The sequence below is a fragment of the Zea mays genome, chromosome 1 (assembly GCF_902167145.1).
Source record: "Zea mays cultivar B73 chromosome 1, Zm-B73-REFERENCE-NAM-5.0, whole genome shotgun sequence".
NCBI classification, from domain to species: Eukaryota; Viridiplantae; Streptophyta; class Magnoliopsida; order Poales; family Poaceae; genus Zea; species Zea mays.
The window spans coordinates 107074262-107092435 of record NC_050096.1 but is presented as its reverse complement, the minus strand read 5'-3'; the positions used below and the strand labels follow the sequence as shown (position 1 = coordinate 107092435).

The window sequence follows — 18174 nt, the reverse complement described above, 5'->3', positions numbered from 1 at the left end:
AAAAATCAAGTTAAATAAGTATATTAGGTCATTTGGGTCAATCATATGTGAATTTGCAATCCAAAACTTGAGATTTGGACTTAAGTGCAAAAGAGCCATACTTAACCCTTTTTGGTTAAGTCTGCATTTCAGTGTGATTGCCTCAACTTGAAGCCCTTGTAACTTTCAAATTATGGGGTTTGTGCCCTAGGTCACCACATCAAAATTGTAGCCCAATTATAGGAGAACAACTTTGCTAAAGAGTGTAAGCACAGTTGTTAAGAAAATATTGGAGATAATCAGGTCTGAAGTTAAGCTGTCAGGCTGATTCAGTCTAAAAATTCAGATGTTTAGTGTAACAGAGCCATCTTTGGGTTTGAATTAAACCCTGATCCAGTGCTCAAATGGGTTCAAGTCCTATAGCCGAATTATTGTCGGTTTATAGCTCTACAACTTTGTTACAGACGGTTGGTTTAGTCACCACACAAAAATTGGAGAAAATCGACCCTAAATATGGGCTGTCTGGTGCTCTGATGGGAGCTCACGATGGTACAGTGCCCAACGGATCAGATCGGACGCAGCAAAAGAATCCCGCCGTCGATCACTCCTCTGCCGCGATTCGCGTCGCCGGCATCGTGATTCCCGCTCGGGGTAAGTCGATAACTTCGCGGCGTCAAAAGATCGTCGTCACCGTTGAGCTGGAAGCCACCCCGATCGGCCACGATACCCCTCCCCTTTGCTCACCGCCGTAGCTAAGGCCGCTCGCCGCCGTCGTGCCATCCCTGTGCCCGCCGCGTGTCCGAGCCTTTCCACGGCACCGCCGTGATTCCCTACTGCCGTCCCATCATCGCCGATGAGCCCGCCACGGCTAGGAACACGTATTCACCGCGCAAACTTCTTCCTCATCTCCGGCCGCCAGCACGACTCGGTCGAATTGATTGCCACCGCCCCCGGAGTCTATAAATTGAAGCCACCGCAAGCTCCGTAGGGTAGTCAAGAACCCCGACACCCAGTATTGTCCCCAGTTGATCGCCAGCGAGCTTGAATTTCACAGTTCCCCCAATTCGGTTTCCGCCACCGCAAAAACACCCTCACCGCGACCAGCCGTCCCCAGGTCTGCTCATTCCTTTTTCATCCCTGTTCTAGCATACTTACGTATTGGTGATGCTCTTCGACCCTTCCAATCGAACCAAACCGCCCCTAATCGCCGGGAACACGGTTGTCTTGCCGTAGGGTTCACGGTCGCCGTGGCCAGTGCTCCTTAGATGGTCTTAGATGAAATTGGGTTGGGGGAAAGGTGTAGGGTAGATCCAATTTGGTGTCTGTTGCTCGGAGAACTCTGCCGTTGCCCCGGTCGGCCGGTACAGGTGCTCGCCGGAGCGCGGCCGCGCGTGAACGACGTCGGGGACTTAGCCGTGCAAAGAAATAGAACCTGGGGGGTTTATGTGTAAAGCGTCAGCGACTCAGTGAATAGTGCTACGGATCTGCTTCGGGTTGTTCTGAAACGCGAGGTCCTTTCTGCAAAGCTGCCAGGGCGCAGGCGCACGCGGGCGCTTTCTTCCTCTGAGCTGGGCTACTGGGCTGAAAGCAGCCCAGTACTATTCATACGTTTTTCTTTTTCTTTTTACTCCAGAGCCAAAATAATTTTAGAAAGTGGTAGAAAAATGATAAAATTGTGAAACCAATTTTCTTAGGCTCCTTATTTTCCCTAGAATTTAATAAAAATAGTTTTGTGATTTTTAGTGGAAATAAGAAATTTTAGGGTATTTAAAGTAATTAAAAGTGTTAGTTATGGATTTTTAGAAAATAGATGATAAGTCCAAAAATGCCCAAACTTTTTATGGGAACTTAAAGAAATATTTAGAAGCCTTGGGTATGGTTTGAGTTGATTTGGACCCTGTTTGATCACCAAACCCAAAACCACCCCCCTGCCCTATGAACTCTTTTACCGACTCCGGAAACCCTAAGTTCTCGGAGTACCGTGAAGGAAAGTTGTATTCAAGATTTAGATAATAAATCCTTATTATCTTTGCATCCTCATGAGCATCCCATGGCATCCATTCTTATACATATGTATGGTTATGATTAGAACGTGAAGAAGAAATCGAAGTAACTGAAGAGAAGACACCACCACCTTCGGAATCTCAGGCCGGAAATTGTTTCTACTTTGATATCTGCGGATCCGAGCCTAACTCACCTACTAACGAAGGCAAGCCCCGGTGCATGCAACCCCTTTCCTTGTGTTTTTAAATACTTTTCGCACACTTTAAGTCTAGTGAAATGTGCATTAAGTTTATAGGAATTGCTTGAAACCCTTTGATGCATTGCTTTCCTTGATATCCATACCTTTATAGATACTTCTGTGAAGTATCAAAATTATGATTTACAAAAATGCTTAGCCTTGCTTAGATCTTGTGGATAGAGGTTGTCCATAGCCTAGCCCGGGAAAGGATGGCTTCTACCTGCAAGAATATTTTCATTTGGAGCAATAGTGGGATCTTACTGCAAAGTTCCCTGTGATGCTCTTTCATCCTTAGGAACAGAAACAATCCTAGGATGGAAATACTTAAATTGAGACTTGGGTTAGGAACAGGTGATGTTCTACCCAGGTTGATTAAGGATTGACGCGTATGTAGGCGTGCTGACCGAGGACCCTTTAACTGGTCACATGCCTCGTCATGGGTAAGCCTTGCCTCGGGCAGACTAAGGCCAGAATAAGATAACACGAAATGGGCGTGGAGCGGTGGCGAGAGTAGCGTGTACCCTCCGTGGCAAGAGGCTGGACGGTGGTGTATCTGTGCTCTCGGTTTGCGTGAACCTGATCTGGTCTTAAGAACCCCGGTGGCGGGTTGACATATGCAAGGGTTAAGTGCTACATATGTCGTGTGATTGGAGATCCTCAGTTGAGTATAATCGATTCGGATCGCCGTACCTTCGCGGTTATGAAGACTTGGTCACTTTCCTACAACCTAAGTCAGGATGTGAACACTATGGATCAACATGATGTTGTATTGATGAGATGGTGAAATTAGACTAGATGCAAATAGAGTCTATTAATACTTAATATGGCGTTAAAAGATTGAAAGTAAGGACTCACTTTAATAAGCTACTTCTGCAAAAGTATAAGTTGATTTTTGCTAAAGCCTCTCCTTGACTCCTATTTATCCAGCATACCCTTGTGAGTCTTTTCCTTAGTCAGGTAAGACTTGCTGAGTAATTCCATACTCAGGGTTTATCCCTTTGTTGTTTTTAGGTGAGGAAGCGACAAATTTTTGTTGCTTTTGCTCCAAGGTGGTACCAAATGAAGAAAAACAAGACTGAAGTGCGGGAGGACTTGGTCCTCCACATAGGATCTTTTGCTTAAAACTTATCGGGAGGAGTTTGTGCCTCCCTTGGTTTGTATAATATTACTACTCAGCACTCGCCTTTTTAGTTCTGGTCTGTAATAAAACAACTTGAGCTTGCTTTTAAAATAAATGTAAGTTATGTAATCGCTTCCGCATTTCTTTATCTCTGATGTTCTATAATGTCTGCAAGACGGGTGAAACGTTCCTGGTGAGGTAAGGAAAGATACCGAACATGTCAAGTGACTTAGGAACATCTACAGGGTGTCTGATGTCTGTTAGACAAGGACAACTGTAGGTGGGCCTAATTACTTGGGAGGTTCCGTCACAACGCTGAACTCTTCACCTTCGGGAAAATCCAGAGGCGCTCTGCTATAATTCACTGGACTGTCCGGTGTACACCGGATAGTGTCCGGTGCCCCAGAAGAGAGCAACTCTGGAACTCGCCAGCTTTGGGAATTGTACCCGACACTTCTACAAATATCCATACCCACCAAGTCAATCGGGCAAAAAACTGTACCCGTACCCATGCCCATCGGGTATCCACCCGGTATCGGGTATCCAGTGGATATGTTATTGTAGACGAAATAACATTCGGTCAGTGTTATAATAAATGCATAAAATATTTTAGTTTACATCTAAGCACCAATGCAACACGAGAATGACTATATTTGGCTACACGTCGATACAATATCTCAACTCATAATTATCACATCCGATAAATTTAAATTTGAGTACAGAGAATAAAAACTTAATGAGTTCATGATAGTTGACAGTTATAACATTGTCAATGTCTCATTGGTCTCGATTACATTATAGTTGACTATTAACACAACACAAATTAATATTCATTAATCAACAACACATGCGAGTGAGTTTTCTAGTAAATGTAGCACATTTTTAGTGGATGTAGCACATTTAAAGAGGTATATTGATATTTCGGGTATCCACTGGATACTCATGGGTAAAGTATTTTACCCATACCCGACCCGATGTATTTCGGGTATCCGACCCGATAGTACCCACGGGTGAGTTTTTGTACCTGTATCCATATCCGGTGGGTACGAAACCCGTGGGTATCCATACCCACGGGTCCAACTGCCATCCCTATTTGGAACTTGGAGAGGATTTGATCTTTTGTTTTGTGTCTTGGAGTGAAGTCTAGAGCTCTTGTATTGAATGCAATGGCTGAAAACTTGGATGCCTTGAAGTGTGGTGGTTGGGGGGTATTTATAGCCCCAACCACCAAAATGGCTGTTGGGGAGGCTGTCTGTCGATGGGCGCACCTGACAGTCCGGTGCGCCACCGGACACTGTCCGGTGCGCCAGCCACGTCACCCAACCGTTAGGGTTCGACCGTTGGAGCTCTGACAGCTGGGACCACCAGACAGTCCGGTGGTGCACTGGACAGTCACTGTTCACTGTCCGGTGCGCCTTCTGACGCTGCTCTGACTCTGCACGCACTGTCCGCGCACTGTAGCGTTCATTGTTCACTTTGCATACGACCGTTGGCGCAGTAGCCATTGCTTCGCATGGCACACCAGACAATCCGGTGCTACACCGGACATTCTGGTGAATTATAGCGGAGTGGCTCTCCAAAAACCCGAAGCTGAGCAGTTCAGAGTTGATCTCCCTGGTGCACCGGGCACTGTCCGATGGCACACCGGATAGTCTGGTGCGCCAGACCAGGGCAACCTTCGGTTGGTTTTGCTCCTTTCTTTTTAAACCATATCTTTAACTTTTTTTATTGGTTTGTGTTGAAACTTTGGCACCTGTAGAACATGTAATCTAGAGCAAACTAGTTAGTCCAATTATTTGTGTTGGGCAATTCAACCACCAAAATAATATAGGAAAAAGTTTGACCATATTTCCCTTTCAGTATCTATTTTTGACAAAAACTTAAACATTCGTAAGCGTGATGCTTATATAAAATAAGGTCAGCTGACATAATTTAAAATATTTAGCGACAAAAATAGAGAACTCTTGAAGAATACATATTCTTTTACTCCCTGTTATTATTTAGCAACTCTCTACATTTATTTTAAGGGGACTATTTTTTGCAAAACTGTTGAAGATGCTCTTAGATTATGATTCATTTATGTGATGCTACAGTAAACACTTGCTAATTATGGATTAATTATACTTAATAAAATTTTGCTTAGCTATGTAATTAATTTTATAATTAGACTATATTTAATATTTATTTAATATTTGTAAGACATTCAAAAGTTTATATGGACTAAACTTTAAGGCGACTAAACTTTAAGGCCTAGTTTGGAAGCCACAAAATTGGAGGGGATCGAAGGGACTAAAATCTCTTTTTATTTAATAAGGGTTTGTTCGAGATTAAGGGTAATAAAGAGAATTGAAGAGGCTAAAATTCTTTAATATTTAAAATTGAATAGTAAGAAATTTTAACTCCTAATTCTCTCTATTACATTTGCTCTCAACTAACCCACAAGAAAGGAATATTATCTCCTTTAATTTCCTCCCATTTTGTGGTTTTCTAATATCTGAGACCAACACCCCCACCTAGAGATGGCCAAACGGGCCGCCCAGTCCGGCCCGTTTTGGTCCCTACCTTTTAGGCACGGTTAGAAAATCAGACCGAGCTGTCTAAGCTCGCGGGCTCGTTTCCCTGCCTAAGCCTGGCCCGCTGCGAATCTAAACGGGCTAGGCCAGTCCGATAAGCACGAAAAAGCGGACCAAAAATGGGTTAAACGGACCGGTAAGCACGATTTAGTACAAAAAAGCGGGCTTAACGAGTTTAGAGGTAAACGGACCGTGTTAGGCTAGCGACCGTGCTTAGTTTCCTGTCCGGATCCAACACTCTTATTCGTAACGAGCCAGCCTAGACCCGTATAAAAGCGGGCCGAACCAGGTTCGATAAAAAATGTGCTTTGAACCGGACTTTCGCGCTTTTTTCTGGTACATCAATACCCCAACCCTGATTTTTAGAATGGGCTGATGGCAAATAGTTAAATACCCAGCGCAACCGGTAAATGGCGCCGGCGGCGCGGCGCGGCAAGCTATCCCAGTAGCCCTTGTTTGGTAGCTGCTGCCGTCGCTTTCGTCCGAAGAGGTCGAGATCAGGTGAGGTGAGGGTCTCGCCACCTAACAATCTCAATCCCAATGTCATCCTCGCTCACTGCCATGCCGATAATTTCTAGCCACAATTCCATGCCTTGCCCGTCCAGTAGCTCCCATCTCATCCCATCCCGACGAATCAAATCTCCATCACCACTTCACCAGTCACCACCTTGCCTAGCCTCCGTCTGCTGCGGACGCCAGACATCAGTCAGCACGAGGGAAGCCCAAACTCTGCCGCCTCTTCCTCTGCGCTGCGCTAACAACGATTCCCGATTCCATGGCCGCGACCGCCATGATTAGGATTACCACTTTACGTTGCCGCCACGACCCGCTCTCCTCCCTTCCCCGCACCACGTCGGCCGCCTGCTCCTGTACCCTTCCGCCTCGATGTCGCCAATGCAGACTGCTCCCTCCCCATTCTTCTGGCTGTTCCCCTTCCTCCTCCATCTTTCCGCGCCGGGTCCGGGTCCGCCCAACAGCAGCATTGAAGCGCATCGGTGGCGGCAACACCAGCTTCATGGGTCCAGCCAACAATGGCGCCACCACGCTTCAGCGATCTTCATCGCCCGACCTTCGTCGCAGCCTGATCGTCCTCAAGTCTACTGCTGGTACAGGAGGTGGCAATGCTTCCTCAGGACTGCTGCCCACCGTGAGAAGACGCTTTCATATTTTCCTTCATTAATTATGCTCTTACATGTATTACTAAAAGCCATCTCTTTTTCGTCTGTTCTAGAATAATTGAACTCGATGCGTGTATGCAGATTCTTGGGGTGGCGCATCTGCTTGTGTCGCTGGGCATTGTGCTCGCCACCGATAAGTTCCTCAAACAGGCATTTGTTGCCGCGTCCATCAAGTTCCCAAGCGCCCTCTTCGGCATGTTCTGCGTCTTCTCTGTGCTAGTCGTGTTCGACACATTCGTGCCTGCTCTGGCGAAGGCGTTCATGGACTTCTTTGAGCCTGCCACGCTGTTCATCCAGAGGTGGCTACCGTTGTTCTATGTCCCGTCACTGGTCGTGCTGCCGCTCGCCGTCAGGGATGTCCCAGCGGCTTCAGGAGTCAAGATTTTTGCAATCACTTGTATGTATTATTCTCGACCTTATTTTTTTGTCATTGTTTCTCTTCATAAGAATTTGATTTGTCTCTACCTACCTAGGTCCTGTTAAGTTCCAACGTTTAAACTTTAGCTACCTTGAAATCAAATAGGTCAGCTAAGAACTAGATAAACTTCAGCTACAGCCCAAATTTCATTATCTCATTATCTCCTTATCCTTAGCTAATACTCTCTCCGTTCTAGTATATAAGGTGTAACCACCTCTCGTTCAAAGACCAAAAATACATTTAATTCTCTTTATACCACTGTACGTGTGTATAGAGAGAGCGCCTTATATTCTGGGACAAGAACAAAGAGTGGTTATCTCTTATATTCTGGGACGGAGAGAGTAACAACTAATGGCAATTAATACCAGGTGATTCACCTATATACCCATGATTTTTAATGGTGGTGTCAAATTAAAAGGGCACTCATGTACCACATGGTCTGCCGACACTGTTCCTAGACACATACAACACCTTGTCGGAGTTTGGTTCCGACAACGCACTACAGGATATACCAAGTAGTGCTTTTGGGAGGACGGCGAAGCCGATTGCAACTCGATGGTTCGTGCAGGGCACGACGTAATGTAGAGGATTATACAAGTTCGGGTCGCTGAACCGCATAGCATCCTACGTCATGTGTGCTTGCGAGATTGTATTGCTTGGTGGTTGGGATTATAGAGAGTTCTAGAGCTAATAGATGACTCTGCATACCGAGTTCTGTTGTCTTTTCGTAGGGGTGATTCTTCCGCTTTATGACAACGGGAGAACAGAGTTACACGTGCCATGTCCCATGTCCCACGTCTGTTGCCGGTCCAAAACTAACTCTGACTTATATGGAAGTCAGTGAGTCCTCAGGAGTAGGGCTGGACGAAATGCTTGTGGCTCGTTGGCTCGCTCGGTTCATGGTCAGCTCGGCTCGGCTCGGATCGGCTCGTTTGAATTTTTTCACGAGCTGAGCTGACATCCTAGCTCGGTTCGTTAACGAGCCAGCTCAGTTCGTTAACGAGCCAACTCGCGAGCTAAACGAGCTACCATATTCCAGCAAAACAAAAATATATGCATATCATTTACAGAATAATTGGTGAACATGTTATATATATGTGAGGTGTCTATGACCTATGAATTAAACTAATGATTAATGAACTATGTCTATGTGTTAATTTGGTGTATGCAAATATAATTATGAGTTAAACTGATGAACATGTATGTGAATTGTGAATTAATGAGTGATGAATTGTGCTAATTTGTTGTTATATTGACGTGGTTTGTGAAACTATAAGTATAATTACTATTTTCTATTGTTAAATTAGTTTTAAATTAACTAAAAAATAATTATTATGTACATTTTATTTTTTTTTTCCTGCTCTGGCTCGCGAGCTAAACGAGCCAGCTCGAGCTCGTAAACAAGCCGAGCCGAGCTGACTCTGTAGCTCGTTAGCTTAACGAGCCAGCCTGGCTTGTTAGCTTAACGAGCCAGCTCGAACTCGAACGAGCCGAGCCGAGCTGGCTCGTTATCCACCCCTACTCAGGAGCATGTCGCACCCTCTGCATGCACGAGATCCAGTCCACGCGCCTTGATGCCCATGTAACCGCAGTCCCACATGCGTCTGGTCGCGCTCGATTGGTAGCTTGTGAAGCTCAGCTGTATGGCCCACCGATGCCTCTTCGTCAGCCCATGGATCGTAACCGGGTCGTGACTACTTAGGGGATATCCATCCCCCCACACCTGATAGTGGGATTGTCCTGGTGAATAGAGTGCCCATCTGGTCCAACGTGCATGTTCCCTTAACCGTCGAATCATAGAACCAGGTCCAACTCTATCCTAAAAACGACCAGAGAGCAATCATGAGCATTGGTTTGGTCCGATGACCCCCATCGAATCATAGAACTCTGTCCGACTGTTACTTTGGTCACGTGGCTATGGTTAGACGTCAGGCTGGTATTGTTCCAGTTCAATGCTTCTGCCTGTTAGGGTCCAACACCAATTCTAGGCATCACTTAGGCCATGTTTGTTTGAGCTTCTTGCCATCTTTTCAGTATGAAAAGCCAAAAGCGGAAACAAACAACTAACGTTTTGGTTTAGCTTCTGGAAGCTAGAAGCTCAGAAAAGATGAGTTTATATGGAAAGTTGAGAAGCCTGCTTTTATGGGATTTTTGTAGCTTCATGAGGTTAGGAAGCTAATAACATCACCGTAAAGCTATCATTGGCTTCTCAGGATCAAAAGGACAGCAACAACTTTTTAGAAAACCTTAAAAGCTGTAGCTCAAACAAACATGGCCTTAGCCTTTTTTCTTATAACCTTTGCACGTGTGCTAACTAGATCGTGTCTCAAACACTAGTTTATGAGTTAGATTGTTGTCAATGGTGTCTAAGGTGGAACATCACAACTTCACTAGGTCTATTGCATATGCATAAGTTCATTTCTCCTAGCGGTACATAAGTAACCTTCTTGAACCTTGAGTTTCTCTCTTTATAGTACGACTATTTATCCTAAATCATATCACGCACTCTGTTGCATCTTAATCGATAAAACAAAATGTCTTAGCTTATGCTATTGATATGTGCTCTTTCATTTTTCTTTACTTCTTCATTTTTGAGCACTTGTTCATCTTCATGGCCATCATCATCCTTTTCATGGTAGCCCACCTTGCTCAATCTTTGACTTGAACATATTTCATTCACAACACTTAAGAGTAAAGGTTAGTATGCTGGTTGTCTCTGTTACCAAAACCATACATGGAGCTTTCATGCATGGAATGTGTCCACACTAAACGACGACCTTCTTGATCTACTCTTCTAGGACTCGGTTTTGCTCACCTTCTAGCTTGATGCGCTTGCAGCTTCGACATACCTGCTCAATCAGCGCCCATGCTATCCTCGTGCCAACACACCCTTCGAGCTTTAGCTTGATGCCCCACTAGAGTATAACCACCTCCGTCTTTTCACTTGGTCTTTGTTATCAACACCACCACAATTGCACCACAAAAAATATAGTGTTGTGATCCACTCGTTGCATCTTTCTTCAGCTATCTGCTCAATCAGCGCAACTACAAATGTTATAGTCTGGTGATAAAGCCTGTTCTAATCTCTTGTCGTGTCTACGTCAACGAGACATGCTTTCCATTTTTGCAGGATGCCCTGTCGCTGCTAGAAGTTGCTCATGAGCGACAATTGTTCCTGCCTAATGTGGTCCACATCCCTACTAGACCTCGTTAGTCTCGACGTCGTGCACAAACAACACCAACGACTCCCCAATGTGCGATTGTCATCTGCTTGAAGGTTTATCGTTGATACCATGAACACCATGCTGCTCCAACAACCCCTAATGGTGAATATGACTCCAATGACACCAGCTACGACACTTCACACCATGACGTCGTCAGCACTATTGTCCACCTCTGCGCCATTGCGAACAATGCCTAAACGCTTGTGCCACGACCACCTCATGCCAATGTCATCATTGAGGGTTGTTCAAGAATAAACTCAATCCTGATGGCACACTTGAGTGCCGCAAAGCACGATGGGTTACTCATGGGTTCTTTGAATGGACTAGCGTCGACTTCTCTTAGATGTTTTTGCCGGTGGTTGAAACAGCAACCATTCAGAGAGTGCTACATTTCGCAACAACTCGAATGGTGGTAATACATCAACTGGATGTCAAGAACACGTTCTTGCATGGTGACCTTGCTAAATGTGTCTACTGCCACCAACCAGCAGGCTCATCGACCCATCACCCCGGATCATGTCTGTCTGCTCATCAAGTGCCTCTATGTGCTAAAGCAGGCACCTGGGGCTTGGTTTCAGCGCTTCGGGAACTACCTTTCACTGCAACAAGCTCCGACATCTCCTTGTTCATTTAGAAATATGCTAGGGGGCTATCTGACATGGAAGTGAACCTCTGAAATAGATTGAAGATGTGCATCCTTGGCTATGCGGTAATTTAAAGGGCACGGAACAGGCAAAACTCACGCATGCTTTGGCTTAAATTCGGAGATGCCAACACTAAATTTTTCCACCGGAAAGCTGGCTCCAGGAGGCGAAAAAATTTCATTCAACGGTTGTGGACCGGTAATGGGTGGGTCTTCTCTCACAATGAAAAAGCACAAGAGCTACAAAATTTCTTCCATAATGCTTTAAAGCGGCCAACCCCTAGATCTATCGACCTTAACTGGGACAATATCTCTGACCAGCAGTTTGATCTATCAAGCCTTGATGCACCGTTCTTCGAGGTGGAAATTAAAAGAAGTATTGATCTTCTACCAGGAGATAAGGCTCCGGGGCCGGACGGCTTCACTGGTGTCTTCCTTAAATCTTGTTGGACCATTATAAGGCATGATATCATGGCTGCAGTGAATGCTTTCTATAATAATCGATGCTTCAACCTCCAGCTAATCAATTCAGCAAACATCATTCTAATCCCCAAAAAGGAAGGTGCGGAGGCAGTTGGGGACTTCAGACCTATAAGCCTCATCCATTCTTTCATTAAGATTATCACCAAAACCCTGGCTCTTCGTCTGGCACCGAGAATGAATGAGTTAGTTTCACCTTGCCAAAGTGCCTTCATTCAAAAAAGGAGCATTCATGAAAACTTCCTTGCAGTTAGAAGCACTGTTAGACGCTTCCAGCGTATCAATTCGCCCACGCTATTCCTCAAGCTATACATTGAAAAAGCATTTGATTCCGTCCATTGGGATTATTTGATTGCCTTACTCCGCAATTTGGGATTCCCTGTGAGGTGGACTGATTGGATCGCTTCTATCCTCTCCACCTAAACATCAAGAGTGCTCGTTAACGGGGTCCCTAACCCTCCTATTCATCATGAGAGAGGTCTCAGGCAAGGCGATCCTCTCTCCCCTCTTCTGTTCATCTTGGCGATCGACCCATTGCAAAAAAATTCTAAAGATCGCTGTGGACAATGGAGCATTGAACAAGTTGGGGAACAGTTCGCCCAGCATTAGGCTCTCGCTATATGCTGATGATGCAGCATTGTTTGTTAAGCCGAAAAAGAGGATATTGAGACAATTGTCAGGTTGCTCACCTTATTTGGCGAGGCATCTGGTTTGATGACCAATTTTCAGAAGTCCATGATCGTCCCAATCCGTTGCCAGGGGCTACCCCTTGATGACATTCTTAGTTGCTTTCCAGCCAGAAGAGCAACCTTCCCGATCCGGTACCTGGGCCTCCCTCTCACCCCAACTAGACTCGGGAAGGGGCACTTCCAGTTATTGGTGGACAAAGTATTGAACAGACTGAGTAGCTGAAATGGGAGAAACTTCTCAGTGGCAGGGCGCTTAACTCTGGTGAAAACAGTGCTTACCTCACAACCAATTTATTTATTAACCGCCCTTAATGCTCCCAAGGCAACGATTAGTCTACTAGACTCCAAAAGAAGACAATTCCTTTGGGCTGGTTCTGAACGACTGACGGGCGGAAAGTGCAAAGTCAATTGGAAACGGGTGGCGAGGCCAAAAGCCCTTGGGGGCTTGGGAGTTCTTGATTTGGGCGCTTTTGCGCGTGCCTTGCGCACGCGATGGCTCTGGCATAATTGCACCTCATCACGGAATATCTGGGACAATTTAGAGATTCCTTGCTCTGATGCTGATAGACTGCTTTTTGCGGCATCAACGAATATTGAGATTGGTGATGGCTCTAAAATCTCCTTCTGGGGCAGCGCTTGGGTGAGGGGGCAAAGGCCAAAGGACTTGGCGCCTCGTCTCTTTTCCATATCAAGAAATAAGAGGAAATCTTTAGCGGAGGCGGTCACAAACAATGCCTGGATCATGGATCTTGCGCTGTTCGATAGGCCGATTACTTCCCACCACATTCATGAGTTCTGCATTCTTTGGTCTGAAGTCCAAAAGATCCAGCTTTACCCAGAACATGATGATGCCATCACCTGGAATTTCACTGCAGATCGCCTCTACACAGTCAAATCGGCATATCAGGCCCAATTTTTGGGCTCTGTTCGCACAAACTATGACCTCATCATCTGGAAGAATTGGGCGCCTCCAAAATGCAAGTTCTTCAGCTGGTTAGCAATTCAAAATCGCATTTGGACAGCAGATCGTTTAGCCGCCAGGAATTGGCCCCATGAACCGACTCGCGTCTTGTGTCGTGCTGCCCTAGAATCGGGGCTTCACCTTTTTATGGAATGTCGTTTCACCAAAAGAATTTGGGAGGAAGTTGCTGTTTGGGTAGCTGTTGAGGGCCTGAAACCGTCTAGCTGGGGGCGACCCCCCTCGCTGTGGCATTGGTGGGAAAAATTAGCTTTTTTGCCGGGATGCAATAGGAAAGGCATCAGATCATTATTGATCCTTGTAAACTGGGAGATTTGGCGAGAAAGAAATGCGAGAATCTTTGATCGCAGATTCTCGAGCTGCCAACAAATCATTGCCAAAATCAAGAGTGAGGCGGCAGCCTGGAATTTGGCAGGGGCCAAGCACCTAGCTACCCCTTTAATAGCTATTTAGTGGGATCTGTTTTTATTTTCTGTTAAGGTTGGACCTTTGCCTAGTACTTCGGTTACTGTATTGACTTAAACCTCTTCTATTCTTCTTATCAATATATCTTGGCAGACCTCCTGCCTTTTATCCAAAAAAAAACAAATATGCTAAATGGTGTATCTCGTCAACTTTGAAAACAACATCGTTACTGCATCAACATCATCCTTGATGTGTGATGTCGTCCACAAGTTTCATCAGGTATTTGCCATAAAAGACCTTGGCGCCCTACACTTCTTCCTTGACGTACAGGTTTGTCGCGATGCTGGCAAGTTTCTTCCTCAATCAGGCACAATGCACTTGGAGATTCTTGAGTGCGTCGGGATGGCCAAATGCAAGCCAACATCTACTCCAGTGGTGGCAAAGCCAAAATCATCTGCTGTCGATCGGCAGCCAATGGCAGCTGACTCATTCTACCACAGCATCACCGGTGCACTTCAATACTTGACGCTCACACAACATGGCATCCCATATACAGTGAACCACATGCATGCTCCACACGATTTGCACTCGAATCTCATCAAGCATATCTTGCGATACCTCCGCAGCTCCATCAACAACAGTGTCGTGATCTCTGCGGCTCCGTCAACTGAACTGAAGGTGTACTCTGACGCCAGTCGATGGTTTCCATGTCTAGCGCTGAGGCGTGTGGAGTGCTGCTGGCTCCGGAACCTACTTCGAGAACTCCATGTCATTGTCAACAAGGCCGCGATATCTATTGCGATGATGTCTCAGTGATGTATCTAATTGTAAACCCTATGCATCATCGACGAACAAAGCATGTCGAGCTAGATATACACTTCGTGCGAGAGAAGATGGCCATCGGTTAGTTCAAGGTGCTGCAGATTCCAAATCGGCAACAATTTGGAGACATAATGGTCAAAGGGTTGCCAACGTTTGTTCAACGATTTTAAAGACGGTTTGCGCGTTCGGATGACCGAAGCTCCAACTTAGGGGGGGGGGGGGGGGGGGGGGGGGGGTGGGGGGGGGGGGCGACAACCTATTCTAAATAATAGCATGTTTTGGCTTTTCTAGATATATAGTTTTTGTTACGTATCTAGATATGATGTATATCTAAGTGCATATAAAAATCTATGTATGTAGAAATATCATAAAGTCTTATAATTTTGAATGGAGGGAGTAGATAGATAAGGATCAGCTGATTCGGTTAGTTTGTTGTATAGTGTATAGGTTAGTGGCCACTAGGTGAACCCCTAGTCTTCAGCCGATCCTATTCTTTAGGATATCAGTTAGGGACGCACGGCTTCAGTGCTCCAGCACCTGTATTTGAGCATTCTCTCCAGCATTTTACTCATCTCACCTCCTGTTTCAAATTACACTCTATAAAAAATGTAAAACTGTGTTTGGCATGATCATATGCATGATCTGCTAGCCACAGCCGTACAAACTTAAATTATGACTGTTTGACTCATACTTATAAATGAATTAGTTCAATTGCAAAAGGTAGATGAGGTTCTCCTAATTTCTGTACACTTGCAGAACTACAATCAATCAGAAATATGCATCCTGCTCTTAGATACTGCAGCATGGTACCAGTAAGCATTGTATGCACTGCCTGTCATGTTGCAGTACTGTATGGTTTCAGGCTCTAGTTTAGGAACCTGCAGCCCAAGTAAACAAAATTTTGAAAATTGTGAAGTACCTTAACAATCCTTTTCATTGCTATATATGCCTTCGGGATCTTCTGTGTTATCTTTAGCTAGTTATCAGATATAATTGCCCATGAAACGAATGCTACAGAAGGAATTAGATAATTAATTCCAAGACTCGTTGATTTAGTTTATCCTTGCAGTCTAATTTTTCATTTCAAAAAATAAATCTGTTATAACTCCTTTATACTGTTTTGATTTTTCCCCTTTTCAGTTGGCGGCTGGTTTGCTACCCTTGCGGTCGCAGGATATACAGCATTAGCTGTGAGAAAACTTGTGAAAACACAGCTTATACCAGCAGAGCCCATGAGCAAGGCATCGCCATTTTCTACAGTAGAAACCTGGGCATGGGCTGCTGTATTCGTTGCATCGTTCGGTGTTGCATGTTTCAATCCCAGAGCTCTTGGTACCACAGCAAGAACATGCCTTCCCTTTCTGCTCGCTGCCACTGTGCTGGGATACATGGTTGGTTCTGGGTAAATATGCTTATATAAACTCGGATCAGTAGGATTCAAAATATGTAGACAGTTTGTTCAATTTTGTCTGACGATTTGGCATTTTTCAGGTTACCATCTGGTGTCAAGAAAGTGTTACATCCAATCATCACCTGCGCACTTTCTGCAGATTTGGCGGCAGTAGCGTATGGGTACCTCTCCGGGTCTGGACTTGACGCTGTGCTAGGTTCATAAGCTATAAACCCTAATATATAGTCCTATCACAATTTTTTTTTAGTTTCAGAAGAGTTGCCTTCAAAGCATTAGCGCTGGATTGACATAAGAACATACCCATGATATTACTGTGCTCTCAGAAAAAGTGGTTGTCCAGGTGATTACCTCACAAAGGCGCCCTCTAATCCTGGAGCTGGTGACGTACTAATGGGTTTCCTTGGGTCTGTGATCATATCATTTGCATTCTCAATGTTCAAACAGAGAAAGGTACTACTGCACATGGTTATCTTGTGACATCATTTCGGTTAAGCTCTGCTCCGCTGCAAGTGCCTTTTATGTGATCTGTCAACTTGTCCATGCTCTTGAACCCCTGATTTCAGCTTGTAAAGAGGCACGCAGCAGAGATTTTCACATCAATTGCCATTGCGTCGACATTCTCTCTGTACTCAACCGCTGTCATAGGGCGCCTGATTGGGCTGGAGCCATCGTTAACCATATCCATATTGCCAAGGTGTATAACTGTGGCGCTGGCTTTGAGCATAGTATCTTTCTTTGAAGGTAAATCTTGGCAGTCCATCCTCCTGTGAATTTGATTGTGTTCATGATATCCATAGCTTGTATTCACGGGCAAGTTAACCATAGGTCAATTACCTGACTTAAAACATGTAGTGATTATCCCAATTCCAATCCTTAGCAGTTAATTCTTTCTGCTATGTGTCTCTGCAGTAATTGGCTGAGGAGCACTGATGGCTCATGGTTTCTTGTGGTTCAGGTGTAAACTCTTCCCTAACCGCTGCCGTGGTTGTCGTTACCGGGCTCATTGGCGCGAATTTCGTGCAAGTAGCTATGGATAAACTTGGTCTCAACGACCCCATCGCCAGAGGAATAGGGACAGCTTCCAGGTAATTTTCTGGATACAATGCCGTTCTGCATCGTTTGGTAATCCTTCGTTTGTGAGCATGTGTCTGAATGTAATCTTGCTTGGCTGATGATGGTGTAGTGCTCATGGACTGGGGACAGCAGCACTGTCAGCCAAGGAACCTGAAGCGCTTCCTTTCTGCGCCATCGCTTATGGTCTCACGGGAATTTTTGGCTCCTTGGTTTGCTCGGTTCCAGTAGTGAGGCAAAGCTTGGTATTCATAGCTGGTTAGGAGCAGCTCGTGATGATCTGAATTTGAGGATCTGATTCTTTAGATAAAGGAAATCGTTTCATGTGTAAAAGAAGTCGTGCTCAGAAGACGAGGAAGCAAAACGCCCCCACGTTTTGGGTCAGGATGAAGAAAGGTGAATAATTCCGTAATCAGGATGTAACTAAAACACTAGAGCAAGGCGGATCCATTGTTTGTTTGATACTTTGTGATATCACCTTTCTCCCTTCACTGACACGAGAGATATAAAGTACTTGTAGGTTTCATAAATTCGACAATTTGTTTAGACAAATTACGGTTTGTAGTTGGAGAAGAAAAAATCATTCCAGATCTAGTTGCGGAGCAAAAGCATTTGCTAGTGGACGGATTGCCTGCTGGAGATGGAATGATGAGGTTGACACTTCGCCACACGGGCCACCGCTGATGTCGTGTAGTTAAGGCTGGTTCTAGCTGATGTCGTTTAGTTAAGAGCCTCTTTGGGTACAATGTTCTCAAAACCTTGGTTCTACAATGCTATATTTTGTCAGCTCCAAAAATACCATGATTTTGAGAAACATTTTTAAATGCAACATTTTAAATCGTAATATTAGGCAAAAGCTAACCATACCATGAAAACTTTGAGGTTAAAGTGGAGTTTTTAATACTCCAAAAATATCATGATATCTAGAATAACACGGTAT

At 44.9% G+C, this 18174-nt stretch overlaps 1 protein-coding gene across 1 annotated transcript; it reads left to right on the top strand.

Annotated features, from left to right (window-relative positions):
• Positions 1–6469: 6469 nt before the first annotated feature.
• LOC100285209 (lrgB-like family protein) lies at positions 6470–17837 on the top strand. The gene is made up of 8 exons (NM_001158103.2): positions 6470–7061; positions 7174–7489; positions 15893–16154; positions 16244–16359; positions 16504–16613; positions 16727–16904; positions 17119–17248; positions 17347–17837. Exons 1-8 carry the CDS (start codon positions 6690–6692, stop codon positions 17495–17497), a joined length of 1635 nt encoding a protein of 544 aa, NP_001151575.2. The 5' UTR covers positions 6470–6689; the 3' UTR covers positions 17498–17837.
• Positions 17838–18174: the final 337 nt, after the last annotated feature.

Bases quoted from the DNA above. Each gene is read 5' to 3' on its own strand.
- LOC100285209 (NM_001158103.2), top strand. From the start codon at position 6,690: ATGGCCGCGACCGCCATGATTAGGATTACCACTTTACGTTGCCGCCAC. The intron at 7,490-15,892 runs GTATGTATTATT...TCCCCTTTTCAG, and splicing joins CAAGATTTTTGCAATCACTT to TTGGCGGCTGGTTTGCTACC. The intron at 16,614-16,726 runs GTACTACTGCAC...CCCTGATTTCAG, and splicing joins CAATGTTCAAACAGAGAAAG to CTTGTAAAGAGGCACGCAGC.